This window comes from Budorcas taxicolor, chromosome 5 (genome assembly GCF_023091745.1).
Source record: "Budorcas taxicolor isolate Tak-1 chromosome 5, Takin1.1, whole genome shotgun sequence".
Taxonomy (NCBI): Eukaryota; Metazoa; Chordata; class Mammalia; order Artiodactyla; family Bovidae; genus Budorcas; species Budorcas taxicolor.
Window position 1 is genome coordinate 85,256,487 of NC_068914.1, and position 17,561 is coordinate 85,274,047.

Below are 17,561 nucleotides of genomic sequence, written 5' to 3' on the forward strand. Positions count from 1 at the left end.
GTATATTGAGGATATGGTATTCTTGGAGCTACAGTACAAATGTGAACAAACTGAAAAGCCTTTATGTCATGGCATGTAGATTGTGGTGGCAAACATAGACAATAAACAAACTTTTTAAAGGAAAATATAAAGAATACTAGGCAGTGATAATTGCTACAGGTGCCCAAGAGACATGAGGTAGTCAGGGACTTCCATTCTGAGGAATCTGAGTGAAATAAGTGAGTCAAGAGGCTTTCCGCAGGTTAGACATTTCCGGCTGAGAGAAGAGACGGTACAGAGCCCCTGGTATATTCCAGAAACCTCAGGAAGGGTGTGGCTAAGCACGGTGACCAGACAGTGTGGTGGGAGAGGTTTGATAACAGGAGAAAGATGTGATCCAGCTTCCATATTAGAACAATCACTCTGGCAGCCATGAGGAGGATGACTCCAGGCTGACTGGAGTTGGGAAGGGGTGGAAAAGGGGGGAATCAAGACTTTAATTTGGGATGTCTTCAATTATTGCAGACATACTCGGGACACTATACATTAAGTATTAGACACAGTGTAGAGACTACAAAAAAAAAAAAACAGAGAATTAGAGAAATAAAATCAAAGGAAAGTAAGTACATTAAGCAGTGATTTATTCCAGTCTCTATCTCCAAAGGCCATGGCCTTTTCTCTCTGCTGTGCTGCCTCTCCAAGGCTCTGTCTGGGTACCATCCAGCTGCAGGGCTGGTGTACCTCGGAGACACACTGTGGTCTTTCAGGACAACCTGACTTAAATAACTCGTTCCTTTCAGAAATCCGACCTCACCTCTCCTCATCAGAATTATCCATGATAACTGAAACTTTCCTTGATACTTTGAAGCCTCACCCACATGTTTTTAGGGGAGGGAGGTCAGTGCATGGTTAAGATCATGGGTTCTGGAGCAGGACTTCTGGGTTCAAACTGTACTTCTGTTAGCTATGAGGTGTGCATGCTTTTCTTACTCTTATTTTATGAAACTACAAAATCTGAACAGGGAAATGGTAGTTTTACACTCAAATAGTTTGTGAAATATTACCAGGACACATTGTTACAGGAAAGCGCCGTCCTCAAAGTCTGAGAGCAAGTTTGGGCTCATATTCATTATGCACTGAATAGAAAACAGCATGACCTAATCAATTACCTCAAGCCATCGGCCACATGTAGCACGATTCTGTGCTGCAGTGTTCTGGTAAGACTGGTTTTGTCTTGCTGAAGCAGGCGGTCCAGGGAACCCTTGGAGGCTAATTCCATCACCAACATTCGAGGACGAATCCCAGCTGCCAGCAAAGATATTAAGCTGGGATGGTGGAGGTGGCAGAGCACCACCAGCTCCTACAAAGTCAAAAATCATTTAAGAGTAAATAGACCATCAGTTCTTACGCAAATGCCTCCTTCCATAAGTCCATCAAGACTTGGAGAACAGTTTTCCCTGAGTGACTGGATTACAGCAAACTTTCCATTTCTTCTTTGAGCTTATTTATATTTTCCATGTGTTCAGAATTAAACCACTGGTTTTGCAACTACACTGTGAATTAAACATTTAAGTTCTCCTTTTCTGTTTGCTTTGCTTTATCAGAACATTTAATGCTGGGACAATACATACACAGTGGCAACATTAATAGTTCATGTCAGTCTTACCTACTGAATCTTCCTTAGCTACAGATTCCTGAGCAGCCACTACTGATCAACTGCACTTGGTGTCTGAGGAACAGCCTGCCTATTGTCTCTGGTTTGATAACTAGAAAGGTGTACGGAGAAGAGTATCTAAGTCTACAGAAATATCTGACATTGCCCCCCACCTAAAAACTCTCTATTGACTTCCTGTTACTTCTAGATTGAGATTCCATGCACGTACACAGCCTTCATGGCCTGACCTGATCGCTCAAACCTCATCTCCTTTCTCTCTCCTCCTTGTTCACCATCTTCCCGTAACACCTGTGTTATTAAATCCCCAAAAGCCCAATCCCAGCATACACCCGGCTTCTTCCTTCCAGCCACAGGGTATTTGCCCTTGATGGTCCCTCTGCCTAGAAATCTCTTCAACCTTCACGTAGCTAAAGTTTTCTTGCCATTCAGACCTTAGCTTAAAACTCTTACTTCTTCAGAGTGATTGGCCCTGGTAATCCCCAGGTGCAACAATCTCTCTCTAATCCAAGAAGTTAGCTGGAACAGAGAGGTCTTTATCCTGATTCTAGGATATATCACGTGAGACTTTATAATCTCTTTCATGATATGGTTGTTTTTGAATTCTATACACATATTATTCTGTATATTTCACTCTACTCTGAAACTATATTTACTTGAAATTTATAGCTTCTGTGGTATTAAATTAATTCCTCTTTTAAACTATGATTTCATCAGCAGCCCTGCTTCTTAACAACTGGCTTCAAAGATGGGGAGTATCAGTACCAACTGCATTTATCAGGAAACTGAAGTATGAAGAATTCTGCAAGCTGAAGAATAAAGGCTCAGTGCCCTAAGAGGAGATTTTTAAGAACACAGGCTTCAAACTGCAATCATACTTTCAGAGTAGATAAAAATCTTTTTTTTCCATGTCTGATTAGCTCAGTTGGCTAAAATTGATGAGAACAAGTCAATTTAGCTCTGTTTTCTTTCATAGGCACAGACAGAAGCCTAATCCAAATTTCCTATTCTAGAGAAACAGCTCACTGATTGCAGACAGCAAGGAGCAAAAGACTGTAACAGATCAGCCCTGATTCATAACCACAGGTAGAATGACCCTCAAAATGTAGCACTGAACACTGAAGTGTTTTTCTTTTTTTTTTAAGAAACACATTACATATACCCTTTCTATTTCTATTATTTCCTTGGTTCATCTAGCTGCCTATACACTAATCAGTCCAAAATGCTTTTCTAGTGTTCTGATTTCCAACAAGGTTTCCTGAGCACATTACATAAAATTTGAAACATGTTGAAGACTAATGATCAAGCCTACAGACAGAAAAGAGATTGTGCCCAGATTTGGTTCACTGACTTACAAAATATTATATACAAAACGTTTATTAGTTTATTCCTAGAGCTACTGTGTAACCTTTGGTACTAATAATTAAAATTACTCCAGGACATTTTACACAGACATGAAATTTTTTCATTATGCAGAGTAACTAATATATTGCAACTGTACTTTTTGTTTACATTAGTTATTTAGATTCAGACATAGGCACAATTTTTTTTAAAATAAATCAAGAAAAATAAGAATGAATAGAGTGAAAAATACAGTTGAGTTCTGGTGTAAGAATGCAGAATCCACACTAGATTTTATCTATCTTCACTGTGTCTCTCTCACTCATCCCTACTGCTAGGAAAGACTCAGAAAAAAAGCAATAAATCCCCACCAGTATTCAAAACAAGAAAGGGCAATGGAGTGACTACTCTTGGTTATGCATTCAAACAACTTTCATTCTTCCTAAGAGTATCCTGGACTTTTGCTGTGGTACCCAACCCTCACCTAAACAGCTGATGAACTTTAAGGAGAACTGATTCCAATCAGTCCATCATGGACTGCATGCTGCTGTCCACGGGGTCGCAAAGAGTCAGACACGACTAGTGACTGAACTGAACTGACTGCAAGCCCAGCTTCAGGGAAAAAGGGGAATATTTTTAAAAATACCCTGCTCATAACCAGAGATTGGTTCAACATCACAGGCCTATGCCAGTCAGCAACAGCACTGCCATGAATATTGGTACTTGCTGAAAAAAGAACATGTGACTTAACTGAGTCCAGGAGAAGTTTTCAAATGGACTACTGTTATATGGATTTTGGTTCCTCTGAATTGCAAAAATGCAAAAGAGATGCCCTCTTTTCTTTTGGACTTGTGAAGCCTGGAACAAGAATTCTCAGAATACTGTCTTTTTGTTTGTTTTTCAACAAGAGAAACAAAACAAACCTATTTCAGTCCATAAGGAAAGGACAAAAGTGGGATTTTATGACGAAACTCAACTTTGAAAACAGGGTCAATACAAGCATGTGCCAAACAAGGGTTCCAGAAGATTAACGATGTATTATTTAATGTAATAATATTGTTGCATTTCTTACTTGTCTTAACAGCCTAAGTGATGTATGTTTATTAAAAATCTTCACAGCCACTTCTTCTCCTTGGTAGGCTGCTCGATAAACAGATCCAAAACTGCCATCACCTTTCAAAAAGAAGGTACAAAGCACTTGGGTTAATCTGTGCAAGCAGGAAACCTCAACAAATTGTATCTTTTGTGATTATATTTGTTTTGAAGAGAAATCTGACCCACAAGTTTCAGTACATCAAGCCTTCTTTAATGCTTGCTCTTCCTTCTTCTACTTGAGGAACCAAGTTACAACTAAAGATTTTGTCTCTAGCCTTTCTGTCTTCCTTTTACAAACTTCCTACTCAATTACCTCGTGTATTCCCTAACTTCATCTATCTCTGAATGCAGAGAATTTTCACATTTAAATCTATAGTCACAGCTACCACGTGAACTCTACCCTACATTTACAGCTCTGTGTTGGAGATAAGCACTGGCGTGCTCTTCCGAATCTCAACTGCATTCCATCAAAAGTCCCATTCATCATCTTTTCTCCAAAATAGTTTTCATCCTATCTTTCATATATCTGACAAAAACAAAAAATAAAACTCTTTTTGTGGTCATTCTGGAGTCAAAAACAAAAAAATTATCTCATGCCTCATAAGATAACGTGCCTCATGACAGCCCCACAGCTGACCAGCTCTACTGTGCTGCCTCTCTTATGCCCAAGCCTCCCTTTCCATTTCCACTACAATTGCACCCTCTTGGTACCTTCATGCTTTCTGCCTACACGTGTGGGCCTCATGACTTCATTACCCCTAACTCATTCTCTCTCTCCTGAAAAATTAGCTCTGTAATTGCATTTTGATTATGTCACTCTCTTGCTCAAAAACAAATCATTCTACATTGTCTACCAAATGAAATTCAAAATCAAGTTCATATTCATATTGCAGCCCCAAGTTCCCTTTGTGGTTCTCCTCCTGGTTCCACTTCTTTCTATTCTCACTGTCTAGACTCTGGGCCAGTAATTCTCCTCCTAGATTTGGCGTCACAGTACATCTAAAGAGCTTTTTGAACATAGGATAGTCTGAATCTATCCTCAAAGATTCTTACCCGAGCTTTTTGAACACAGGATAGTCTGAATCTATCCTCAAAGATTCTTACCTAATCAATCCCAGGAGGCCATCAGGTTCATCAGGATTTTTTTTCTTTTAACTTTGCTGGTAACAGCATAAACCACCAGGGTTGAGAACAACCGATCTAGCAAGCTGGAATAGTTAAAATTTCTTAAACATGCTTTCTATCTTCAGACCTCCATCTCCTTGTTATGCCATAATTTACAGAGCTCTTGTTTCTCCCTCAGCTCAACCAGTACCTCTCTGACTGTAAAATGTTTTTAGAACAATGTATCTGGTTTGTTTAGGTCAGTGGTTCTCAATTAGGGTGATGATGCTGCTGACCTCCAACCACCACCCTTGACAGTGTTTGCAGATATTTTTGGTTGTCACATCTGGGATGGGGTGAGATGACACTACTTACCTCCAGTGGGTAGAGACCAGGATACTGCTAAATATCATGCAATGCGGAGGACACTCCCCCTAACAAAGAACTATCTAGTTCCGAATAGCAAAAGTGCAGAGGTTAAGAAACTCTGATCTAGATTGCTTTTTGTAAATAAACATAGAACCTATGAATTTATTGGAAATGGGGTCAGAGTATGAGGAGTACTCATAAGCATTCTCCTATCTGTGTGAAGTGTGTGTGAAGTGAAAGTCACTCAGTCATGTCCGACTCTTTGTGACCCCATGGACTGTAGCCCACCAGGCTCCTCTGTCCACGGAATTCTCCAGACAAGAATACCGGAGTGGGGAGCCATTCCTTTCTCCAAGGGATCCTCCCAACCCAGGGATCTAACTCAAGTCTCCTGCATTACAGGCAGATTCTTTACTGTCTGAGCCACCTATCTGCTAAATAAAAGCATATAAAACATAGGTGCTTTAGAAGGTAGTCAAAAGGTACAAACTTCCAGTTATAAGGTAAATAAGTACTAGGTATGTAATGTACAATATGATTACTATAGTTAACAGTGCTATAAAATATACATGGAAGTTGTTAAGAGAGTAAATCCTAAGAGTTCTCATCAGAACAAATTTTTTTATTTTTATTTTTTATATATTAATATATGCAAGGATAGATGTTAATAAAGTTATTGTGGTAATCATTTCACCATATATGTAAGCGAAGTTATTACACTGTACACCTTAAACTTATACAGTGCTATATGCCAATTACACCTCAATAAAACTGGGAAAAAACACAGGTGTTTCAAAAAATGAACTTTTTGAACACTTCTACATAACATTGCTCAAAACGTGTCCATTAATCCAACACACATCTTTTAGTGCAATAAGAGGTATATTTGGGAGAACTGTATGTGATGGCTTGAAACTCTTTCAGAGAAAGAAAATAGTATGCCTGGTACTTGCCTGTATCTTTCAAATCACAAGTCAAGTTTGATGTTGGTTAAGACCTAAGATTCAGTGTTGATAATTCAGCATTTTGCATTAACCTAGTAGTGATAATATATTCACTTCTAGAGTTCTAAGGTATTTAAAATCATCCTAAATTTCCCAATCAATGTAAAAAATAAAGGTACAAGGAGTTTATTTACTCCTACATGTCATATCCTGAATTTTAGACTCAGTTTATTAATAATATTAATATTCTGGCATATATTTTAATCATCCTCTCTGTGAAAGTTTAATTAAAATTAAATGTAAATATTCATAACAGCAACAAATACTCCACAAAGTAAAGTCAGAATTGTCTTTAAATACTTTACATTAAATAAATTAAATACTCTTCTCCGGTCCCAAGGACTCTTGGGAATGTTTAGAACTTGAGTATATTACCAATCTAATACTTTTGAATTTTTAAACCCAAATTGGTTTTTGTGACTATTTTAATGAAAATTTATGCTTGTTATATAGAGTAACATAACTGCCACTATCACTACATAGAGGTGTTCCTCCTTTATTTATTCTTTTTGCAACTGGAAAATGGCTGAATTACTCCTCTGAAAATTTCCTAACTGCCTTCCCTATCACTGACAATCGAACAATTAAAACAAATGCAAGGATATGTTTCATAAATACCTGTGCTTCCACAGAGATGGAAACCTAGCATACAAATGTGTGTGAGCAAAGCAAATTCCAGATTTGTAACACGTTACTTTAAAATATATTATCCCAAAGGAAAAAATTACAAAAATATATGAAGATACTAAAAACTATGACAATTTAATTATATGCGAATATTTGCTAGATTATAAATAAAAACCATACCCTAATTTTTATTCTCAAACCAACAAAAACAGTTACCTAAGAGAAACTCTGGAGCTTGTTCAAATTCCAATTCATCATTATTCAACATAATATTTCTAGGCAGATCAGCCAAAATCAAATCAGGAGCAATCTGAGATATTGGAATTGTGAGTCTTGGTTGATCTGGATTTACTAGGAGGTCTCCTGAGAAGTACAGAAAACATTTTTTTTAAAGAAAAACCTTTAAGATTGTACATAAATTTGTCCTTTTGATTTACAGAACTAATCACATATTGTCTATGCTTTCCAATCACTCTTAGGTTCACTTTCCAATCTTATTTTTCTCTAGAAAATTTGAGAATGTTTTAAAAGTTGAGTTACTCTCTATTTGGAAGTTTAAAAACTCATTCCTAGGTTCACTCACTAGAAAGTAGAACTCAGAACTGCCTAGGCTATTGATATATGACTAGGAAATTATATATTCTTTACTTTCACAGCATTCATGGAACACAGCATATGGCTGACATTACTAAGTTACTTCCATGTATCATCTAGTCTAATCTTCATAACAATTGTATGGCATAGTTTTGGTTAGTAATCTCACTTCACAGATGACATATCATTGCCCAGTAGCCAGTATTCAAACTCTCACACCATTTTTTCTGAATCTGAAGTATAAGATCTTACTGGCAATAAATATATTTTTCTGAACTGTTCACTATAATTGAATATAGTATCCTCTAACTTATCCCTTGTAAATAAGAGCAATCAATTTTTACATTTATTTCAAAACTCACTTCGCAAATATTGAAAGAATCACTTAAAAACATTTGTAAGTTGTGTCAACACATACATACCTTCTTCTGCTTTCTTCATCAAGTTGTCAAGCAATATTTTTTGATGCTCTTCACCATCATTAAAACTATATAATGCCCATTTCTTCAGCAGAGTTTCTCCTTCACCACAAATATCAATCTCCAGTAATCCAGGAAACCACTCTTCCATGAGAGAATCAATGTGGTCCACAACTTGGCCCAAAAGAATACAGCCTATGTAATCCAAAGAAAACTTGATTAACATCCTAGCTGAACCTTATCCTGTCAGAAACTGAAAAGAACTATAGAGACTTTTTAAAGGTTTAGATTTCTTTAGTGGTACAATACCATTTTGAATTAATTTCCTTACCTTTTCTACAAGAGGGAACTGTAATTTTTAAGAAACTCTCTGGGTGATGATCTAAAACTTCAGATCCTACCAAGCAGTAAGCTTCAGGAGACCAATTCAAGTAAATGCCTTGTCGCCAGTACATTCTATTTGGGCGAAGTGCTCGTTCTGAAAGAAATTTAAAAGAACCCAAATATAGCTATTAATTATTTGTTGTTCCATAAACTGTAGGGGAAAAAAAAGATCACTGCACATATTACAAGTGACAGTAACAGAGATGTATTTGTTTTGAAGGAAAAGTACTGGAATTGTTAATGATATGTTATCTGTTAAATATAATATTAAATATTTTGTCCTCAATTTTGAAATGAAACAAGCAAATGCCCAGTAGATTACCTAAGACAGATTTCAGGTTGATGGTGTCAAGCAGTTTAACATATGTAATAGACGAAAAAGAGAATCATAAACAGGTTCCCATAACTTTTAAAAAGAGGTTGGTGGTGATGCTAAAATCAACACTTTGATGTGATGTAACTATCTGTATGTTGATTAACTGCAAGCAAGATAAGGTTTATTTCAGAATACAGTACCATCTCCATAAAGCTGATTTTAAGCACAAAACAGAAAAATTATATTTTCCCCCTTGGAACACTAAGATCTCTCTTTCTTCCAGGAGGAAGATCTAGCATTGTAATTTATAATTAGAGCAAGATAAAGTCTTTATTCTTTTTTGTAAACCCCTCAGGGACCATGCAGCAGAATAGAGCTATTGTAGTCCCCACAGAGAATGGTTAGGACCTGTTACTCTACTAAACAAAACTCCCTGACTGAGGGGGTGGTCATTTCTAGTTTTTAATTTCTCCATGCATGCATGCGTATTTGTGTGTACGTGTAGGGAGATAGGTGTTTTTACGCCTGTGACTCTGTAATTTCATCTTTTAAAACTGCTGCTTCTAGTCTGCTTTGGCTTGCAAAGCAAGATATTCATACACATTGTAAATGTGCCTAAAATAAGTACACTTGGACTTTGAGGAATTTTATTCTTAACAAATTTCATGAATTTATCTGTGTATATTTTTATATTGGCCATGCTGAGGTCTTTTGAGCTTATTTCCTGATTTTCAGCTGCATTACAAGCCAGTAAACTCTAGGAAAATGACATATTAATTTTAATATGCTTTCTAACTATCTTCTCCACATATTAATTCTTCATTAAATACATACCTCTTCCTGAAAGCATGTAAGGTGAAATTTCAAGCAACCGATTGATTAATCTTGACCAAAAGCCCATTGGAAAATAAGGCATTTCATACAGTCGAATGATAATTTCAGAGTTCTCACAATGGGGAAGCTCTATTACAGGCCTGTGGTCGGACAAACTAAAGATAAAAGCACACTATCATTATATAGCTTCAGAAAACGCCCAACCATGCTGACCAGAGTGCTTTACTACTCGAAATCAATGAACTGATGATGATAAATATTCTAAGCAACTTTATTTTTTAGTAATGTTATTTTGCTACATACTCCTCCTACTTCAAAATTTAATGGTTAATCAATTCAAATCATGCTCAGATAAAGTGATGTATAGAAATTTTTCAGTGATCCTATTTACATTATAAATAAATTATTATAGTTAGTTATGTATAACAAGTAAAGGGATTACATAAAACTTTAAAAAATGTATGTCCTAGAATCAAGTGTATATCTGTGTTTAGAATTAGTTACCATCCATCAATCATTGCAATTTGCACTTTTCAATGTCATTTACTTTATAACATTTCCCAGGTTTTATAAGGCAGTAAGAAAAATTTCTATAACACAGGGCTAGAATTTAGGATTCCTTGTGTTGGCCATATCCTCTGAAAATTCACAGTCATAAATTATTTACAGACTCTGTTGAAAAATCACCATTTCTCCAGAATCTGCCTAATAACTCCTTCAATATCATATGAGGAACATACATACACACACAGCAACACAAACACACACACTCTAATCTCCACTATTAACCTTTCTTAAATAAGCTGAGCATTGTCAAATCAAATAATAATTATATATATAAAATCATTTACATCCTTAAAATGTCAAATGTAGTCTTCATCAAAAGAAACTGTTATACTCCAGTACAAAGTTTACACAAGAAGGAAAAAATTAGTACATTCATCATAGACCAAAGTTACTTTCACAACTTAAAGAATATATGGTAAATTTCCATAGGGTAATTAAATTTTTAGGTTTTAGCTTACCTGCTTGGAACCAGTAAATATTCTTCTCCAATTGGCAAGGCAATCTGGAATTTTTCTAGGAGTTTAAAGTACTGTGCCATGTAGTTCTTTGGAAATCTCTTTTTCTTTGAAAGAAATTTTTCCACATCTCTGCGTGAAATAATTCCCTTAGGATGTTTTGGAAAGCCTTCCACTTTCACTGTCAAAATCTGAAAGGTTTAAACGGATACATAATCATAGAATTCATTTGCTGGGAAGTTCTGAATTTAAAGAATTTCCTTTGCTCAGTAAAAATGATCTAAACAATTCTAATGTTGTCAAGTACAACACAGGACCTAATTTCTCTACCTAGCAGCCACATAAGCCTAGCATCTTTCACACACACACTTACACACAGAAATTATTAAAATAAGTGAGTGAATCCAGATCAGAAACGATGGAGATCCTCTGATAGCAATGAACCACAAGCCTTCCCCAGTTCAATTAATACATCAGTCCATTACCCCACATGCTTATTACAGTCTCATCAATAATATATTCCAGAGGAAATTATCTTCCAGACTGTTATCACCACAGATTTGCAACAGAAATGTTGCTACATTTATACAATTGGAGGTGGGTTTCCATTAGTGGAAAGAGAGGCAGCTTAGTAAGTTAAGTGATTTTCAAACAAGTAATCACTGAATTTCAGTGGACTCCATGCAGTCTGAGTCATAGGTCAGGGATAAGGCTTGAGAATCTGTTTTTTTAACAAGAAACTCTGAAGATTCTAAAGTGGAGACCATAATTTGAGCATTGATCATCATCACAGCAATTAAAAACATGAGTTGAGAAGAATTCAGGTTCAAATCAAAGCTCTACTGCCAGTTGTATGCTCTCGAATTTAATTTCTTTACCCACAGTTTCCTTCTTTATAAAATGAGAAATAAAAGTAACTGTCTCTTAGACTGCCATAAGAACAAAATAAGATAACATACATAAAACACATAATATACATATCACTATTTTTAGCAAATAGGAAGCCCTCACATTTTACCAATCCTATTTACATATTCATATTTATTTTACTTGGATAAACTAATTTTAAAAAGAGATTTGTGCTTAATTTTCTTTAGTAGATCTATAATATTTAAGGGATTCTTAAATAGAAACACAGGAAAGGAAATGGCAACCCACTCCAGTACTCTTGCCAGGAAATTCCCATGGATGGAGGAGCCTGGTAGGCTGCAGTCCATGGGGTCGCTGAGGGTCAGACAGAACTGAGTGACTTCACTTTCACTTTTCACTTTCATGCACTGGAGAAAGAAATGGCAACCCACTCCAGAGTTCTTGCCTGGAGAATTCCAGGGATGGGGGAGCCTGGGGGGCTGCCTTCTATGGGGTCGCACAGAATCAGACTGAAACACTTAGCAGCAGCAGCAGCAGCTGCAGTTTGGCCTCAGGCCAAACTACAGGGCGGGAACACAGCCCCACCCTTCAGCAGAAAATTGTTTTAAAGATTTACTGAGCTTGGCATTGCCCAACAAAAGAAGACCCAGTTTTCCCCACAGCCAGTCCCTCCCATCAGGAAGGTTGCACAAGCTTCTTAATCCTCATCCATCAGGGGGCAGACAGAATGAAAACCACAATTACAGGAAACTAACCAAAGTGATCACCTGGGCCACAACCTTGCCCAATTCAATGAAACAATGAGCCATGCCATGTAGGGAGACCCAAGACAGAAGGGTCATGGTGGAGAGTTCTGACAAAATATTTACTGGAGAAGGGAATGGCAAACCACTTCACCATTCTTGCCTTGAGAATCCCATTAACAGTATGAAAAGGCAAAAAGATATGACACTGACTGTGAATATTCCAGGTAGGTAGGTGTCCAATATGCTCCTGGAGAAGAGCAGAGAAAGTTCCAGAAGGAATGAAGAGTCTGAGCCAAATCAGAAACAAAGCCCCATTATGAATCAGTCTGGTGGTAAAAGTAAAGCCCGATGCTATAAAGAACAATATTGCACAGGAACCTGGAATGTTAGGTCCATGAATCAATGTAAATTGGATGTGGTCAAACAAGAGATGGCAAGAGTGAACATCAACATCTTAACCAGTGAACTGAAATGGACTGGAATGGGTGAATTTAATTCAGATGACCATTATATCTACTACTGTGGGCAAGAATCCTTTAGAAGAAATGGAGTAACCCTCATAGTAACAAAAGAGTCCAAAATGCAGTACTTCGGTACAATCTCAAAAACAGAATGATCTTTGTTTCCAAGTCAACTTATTCAATATCACAGTAATCCAAGTCTATGCCCTAACCACTAATGCAAAAGAAGCTGAAATTGAATGGTTCTGTGAGGACATTCAAGACCTTCTAGAACTAACACCAAAAGAAGATATCCTTTTCATTATAGGAGACTGGAATGCAAAAGTAGGAAGTCAAGAAACACCTGGAGTAACAGGCAAATTTGGTCTTGGAGTACAAAATGAAGCAGGGCAAAAGCTAACAGAGTTTTTCCAAGAGAACTCACTGATCAGAGCAAACACTCTCTTCCAACAACATAAGAGATGACTCCACACATGGACAACACCAGATGGTCAATACTGAAATCAGATTGATTATATTCTTTGCAGCTGAAGATGGAGAAGTGCCATACAGTCAGCAAAAACAAGACCTGGAGCTAACTGTAGCTCAGATCATGAACTCCTAATGGCAAAATTCAGACTTAAATTGAAGAAAGTAGGAGAAACCACTAAGCTATTCAGGTATGACCTAAATCAAATCCCTTATGATTATACAATGGAAGTGACAGGCAGATTCAAGGGATTAGATCTGATAGAATGCCTGAAGAACTATGGACTGAGGTTTGTAACATTGTAGAAGGCAGTGATGAAAACCATCCCAAGAAAAAGAAATGCAAAATGGCAAAATGGTTATCTGTGGAGGAATTACAAATAGCTGAGAAAAGAAAAGAAGCAAAAGGAGAAAAGGAAAGATATACCTATCTCTTCAAGAAAATTAGAGATACCAAGGGAACATTTCATGCAAAGATGGGCTCGATAAAGGACAGAAATGGTATGGACCTAACAGAAGCAGAAGATATTAAGAAGAGGTGGCAAGAATACATGGAAGAACTGTACAAAAAAGATCTTCACGACCCAGATAATCATGATGATGTGATCACTAATCTAGAGCCAGACATCTTTGAATGTGAAGTCAAGTGGGCCTTAGAAAGCATTACTACGAACAAAGCTAGTGGAGGTGATGGAATTCCAGTTGAACTGTTTCAAATCCTGAAAGATGATGCTGTGAAAGTGCTGCCCTCAATATGCCAGCAAGTTTGGAAAACTCAGCAGTGGCCACAGGACTGGAAAAGGTCAGTTTTCATTCCAATCCCAAAGAAAGGCAATGCAAAAGAATGCTCAAACTACTGCACAATTGCACTCATCTCCCATGCTAGTAAAGTCATGCTCAAAATTCTCCAAGCCAGACTTCAGCAATACATGAACTGTGAACTCCCTGATGTTCAAGCTGGTTTTAGAAAATGCAGAGGAACCAGAGATCAAATTGCCAACATCCGCTGGATCATGGAAAAGGCAAGAGAGTTCCAGAAAAATATCTATTTCCACTTTATTGACTATGCCAAAGCCTTTGACTGTGTGGATCACAATCAACTGTGGAAAATTCTGAAAGAGATGGGAATACCAGACCACCTAAGCTGCCTCTTGAGAAACCTGTATGCAGCTCAGGAAGCAACAGTTCGAACTGGACATGGAACAACAGACTGGTTCCAAATAGGAAAAGGAGTGCGTCAAGTCTGTATATTGTCACCCTGCTTATTTAACTTCTATGCAGAGTACATCATGAGAAATGCTGGACTAGAAGAAACACAAGCTGGAATCAAGACTGCTGGGAGAAATATCAATAACCTCAGATATGCAGATGACACCACCCTTATGGCAGAAAGTGAAGAGGAACTAAAAAGCCTCTTGATGAAAGTGAAAGAGGAGAGTGAAAAAGTTGGCTTAAACCTCAACATTCAGAAAATGAAGATCATGGCATTCGGTCCCATCACTTCATGGGAAATAGATGGGGAAACAGTAGAAACAGTGTCAGACTTTATTTTTCTGGGCTTAAAAATCACTGCAGATGGTGACTACAGCCATGAAATTAAAACACGCTTACTCCTTGGAAGCAAAGTTATGACCAACCTAGATAGTATATTCAAAAGCAGAGACATTACTTTGCCAACTAAGGTCCGTCTAGTCAAGGCTATGGTTTTTCCAGTGGTCATGCATGGATGTGAGAGTTGGACTGTGAAGAAGCCTGAGTGCTGAAGAATTGATGCGTTTGAACTGTGGTGTTGGAGAAGACTCTTGAGGGTCCCTTGGACTGCAAGGAGATCCAAACAGTCCATTCTGAAGGAGATCAACCCTGGGATTCCTTTGGAAGGAATGATGCTAAAGCTGAAGCTCCAGTACTTTGGCCACCTCATGTGAAGAGTTGACTCATTGGAAAAGACTCTGATGCTAGGAGAGATTGGGGGCAGGAGGAGAAGGGGACGACAGAGGATGAGATGGCTGGATGGCATCACGGACTCGATGGATGTGGGTCTGGGTGAACTCCGGGAGATGGTGATGGACAGGGAGGCCTGGCGTGCTGCAATTCACGGGGTCGCAAAGAGTCGGACATGACTGAGCGACTGGACTGAACTGAACTGAACTGAACACCTATTTGAATTCAGAGTTCCAAAAGATAGCAAGAAGAGATAAGAAAGTCTTCCTAAGTGATCAATGCAAAGGAATAGAAGAAAACAATAGAATGGGAAAGACTAGATCTCTTCAAGAAAAATAGAGATATCAAGGGAACATATCATACGAAGATGGGCACAATAAAGGACAGAAATGGTATAGACCAAACAGAAGCAGAAGTTAAGAAAAAGTCGAAAGAATACACAGAAGAACTAAACAAAAAAGATCTTAATGACCCAGATAACCACAATGGTGTGATCACTCATCTAGAGCCAGACATCCTGGAATGCAAAGTCAAGTGGGCCTTAGGAAGGACCAACATAAAAAAAGCTAGTGAAAGTGATGGAATTCCAGCTGAGCTATTTCAAATCCTAAAAGATGATGCTGTGAAAGTGCTGCAATCGGTATGCCAGCCAATTTGGAAAAATCAGCAGTGGTCACAGGATTAGAAAAATTGTTGTCATTGCAATCCCAAAGAAAGGAAATGCCAAAGAATGTTCTAACTACCACACAATTACACTCATTTCACACATGAGCAAAGTAATGCTCAAAATTGTTCAAGCTAGGCTTCAATAGCATGTATACCGAAATCTTCCACATGTTCAAGCTGAATTTAGAAAAGGCAGAGGAACCAGAGATCAAATGGCCAACATCCCTTGGATTATAGAAAAAGCAAGAAAATTCCAGAAGAACATCTACTTTTGTTTCACTGACTATGCTAAAGTCTTTTAGACAAAGGACAAGACTGTGTGGATCACAACAAACTGAAAAATTCTTCATGAGATGGGAATACTGGACCACCTTACCTGCCTCCTGAGAAACCTGTATGCAGGTAAGAAGCAACAATTAGAATGGGGCATGGAACAACCCACTGGTTCCAAATTAGGAAAGGAGTACATCAAGGCTGTATATTGTCACCCTGCTTATTTAACTTATATGCAGAGTACATCATGCAAAATGCCAGGTTGGATACAGCACAAGCTGGTATCAAGACTGCCAGGAGAAATATCCATATCCTCAGAAATGCAGATAACAGCACCATTATGGCAGAAAGTGAAGAAGAATAAGAGCCTCCTGATGAAGTTGAAAGAAGAGAGTGAAAAAGGTGGCTTAAAACTCAACATTCAAAAAACTAAGATCATGTCACCCATTCCCATTACATCATGGCAAATAGATGGGGAAACAATGGAAACAGTGACAGACTTTATATTCTTGGGCTCCAAAATCACTGCAGATGGTGACTGCAGCCATAAAATTAAAAGAGAGTTGCTCCTTTGAAGAAAGCTATGATAAACCTAGATAGCATATTAAAAAGCAGACATCACTTTGCCAACAGAGGTTCTAGACGTCTAGTCAAAGCTATGGTTTTTCCAGTAGTCATGTATGGATGTGAGAGTTGAAATATTTAAGAAAGCTGAGTGCCGAAGAACTGATGCTTTTGAACTGTGGTATTGGAGAAGACTCTTGAGAGTCCCTTGGACTGCAAAGAGATCAAACCAGTCAATCCTAAAGGAAATCAATCCTGAATGTTCATTGGAAGGATTAATGCTGAAGGTGAAGCTCAAATAGTTTGGCCACCTGATACAAGGAGAAACTCATTAGAAAAGACCCTGATGCTGGGAAAGATTGAAGGCGGAAGGAGAAGGGGACAACAGAGGACAAAATGGTTGGTGGCATCACTGACTCAAAGGACACGAGTTTGAGCAAGTTCCAGATGGTGAAAGACAGGGAAGCCTGACATGCTGCAGTCCATGGGGTCGGAAAGAGTTGGGCATGACTGAATAACTGAACAACAACAGAGTCACTAAGACCTTGTCTGACAACTCACTCTCCATCCCCAACCACACCTGAAGCTTTCTTTGTAGCAATCTGTACCACCAAACACATTAAGTATTCTTGCTTTGGTTGTTTCCTCCCATTTGAACATCAACACCATGAATGTAGAAACCTTGTTTTCCCTACTGCTATATAGCCCCAGTACCAGAACAATATCTGGAACATCATTAGGTTCATAATAAATATTGTTGAATGTGTGAATTTTGGGAAAATAAAGTTTTGAGCATTTTATCATTGTGTTAG

The 17,561-nt window shown here is 37.9% G+C and overlaps 1 protein-coding gene across 1 annotated transcript in view; it reads right to left on the reverse strand.

The window, feature by feature from the left end:
- The window catches only part of LRRK2 (leucine rich repeat kinase 2), a 213,824-nt gene that overhangs the window by 68,762 nt on the left and 127,501 nt on the right, over nucleotides 1–17,561 (reverse strand). The window contains exons 34-40 of the mRNA XM_052640501.1: nucleotides 10,764–10,951; nucleotides 9,739–9,893; nucleotides 8,536–8,682; nucleotides 8,208–8,399; nucleotides 7,408–7,554; nucleotides 4,065–4,165; nucleotides 1,149–1,339 (exon numbers count right to left, since the gene is read on the reverse strand). Of these exons, the coding sequence (XP_052496461.1) occupies nucleotides 1,149–1,339; nucleotides 4,065–4,165; nucleotides 7,408–7,554; nucleotides 8,208–8,399; nucleotides 8,536–8,682; nucleotides 9,739–9,893; nucleotides 10,764–10,951 (1,121 nt within the window). The remainder of the gene's footprint in view (nucleotides 1–1,148; nucleotides 1,340–4,064; nucleotides 4,166–7,407; nucleotides 7,555–8,207; nucleotides 8,400–8,535; nucleotides 8,683–9,738; nucleotides 9,894–10,763; nucleotides 10,952–17,561) is intronic.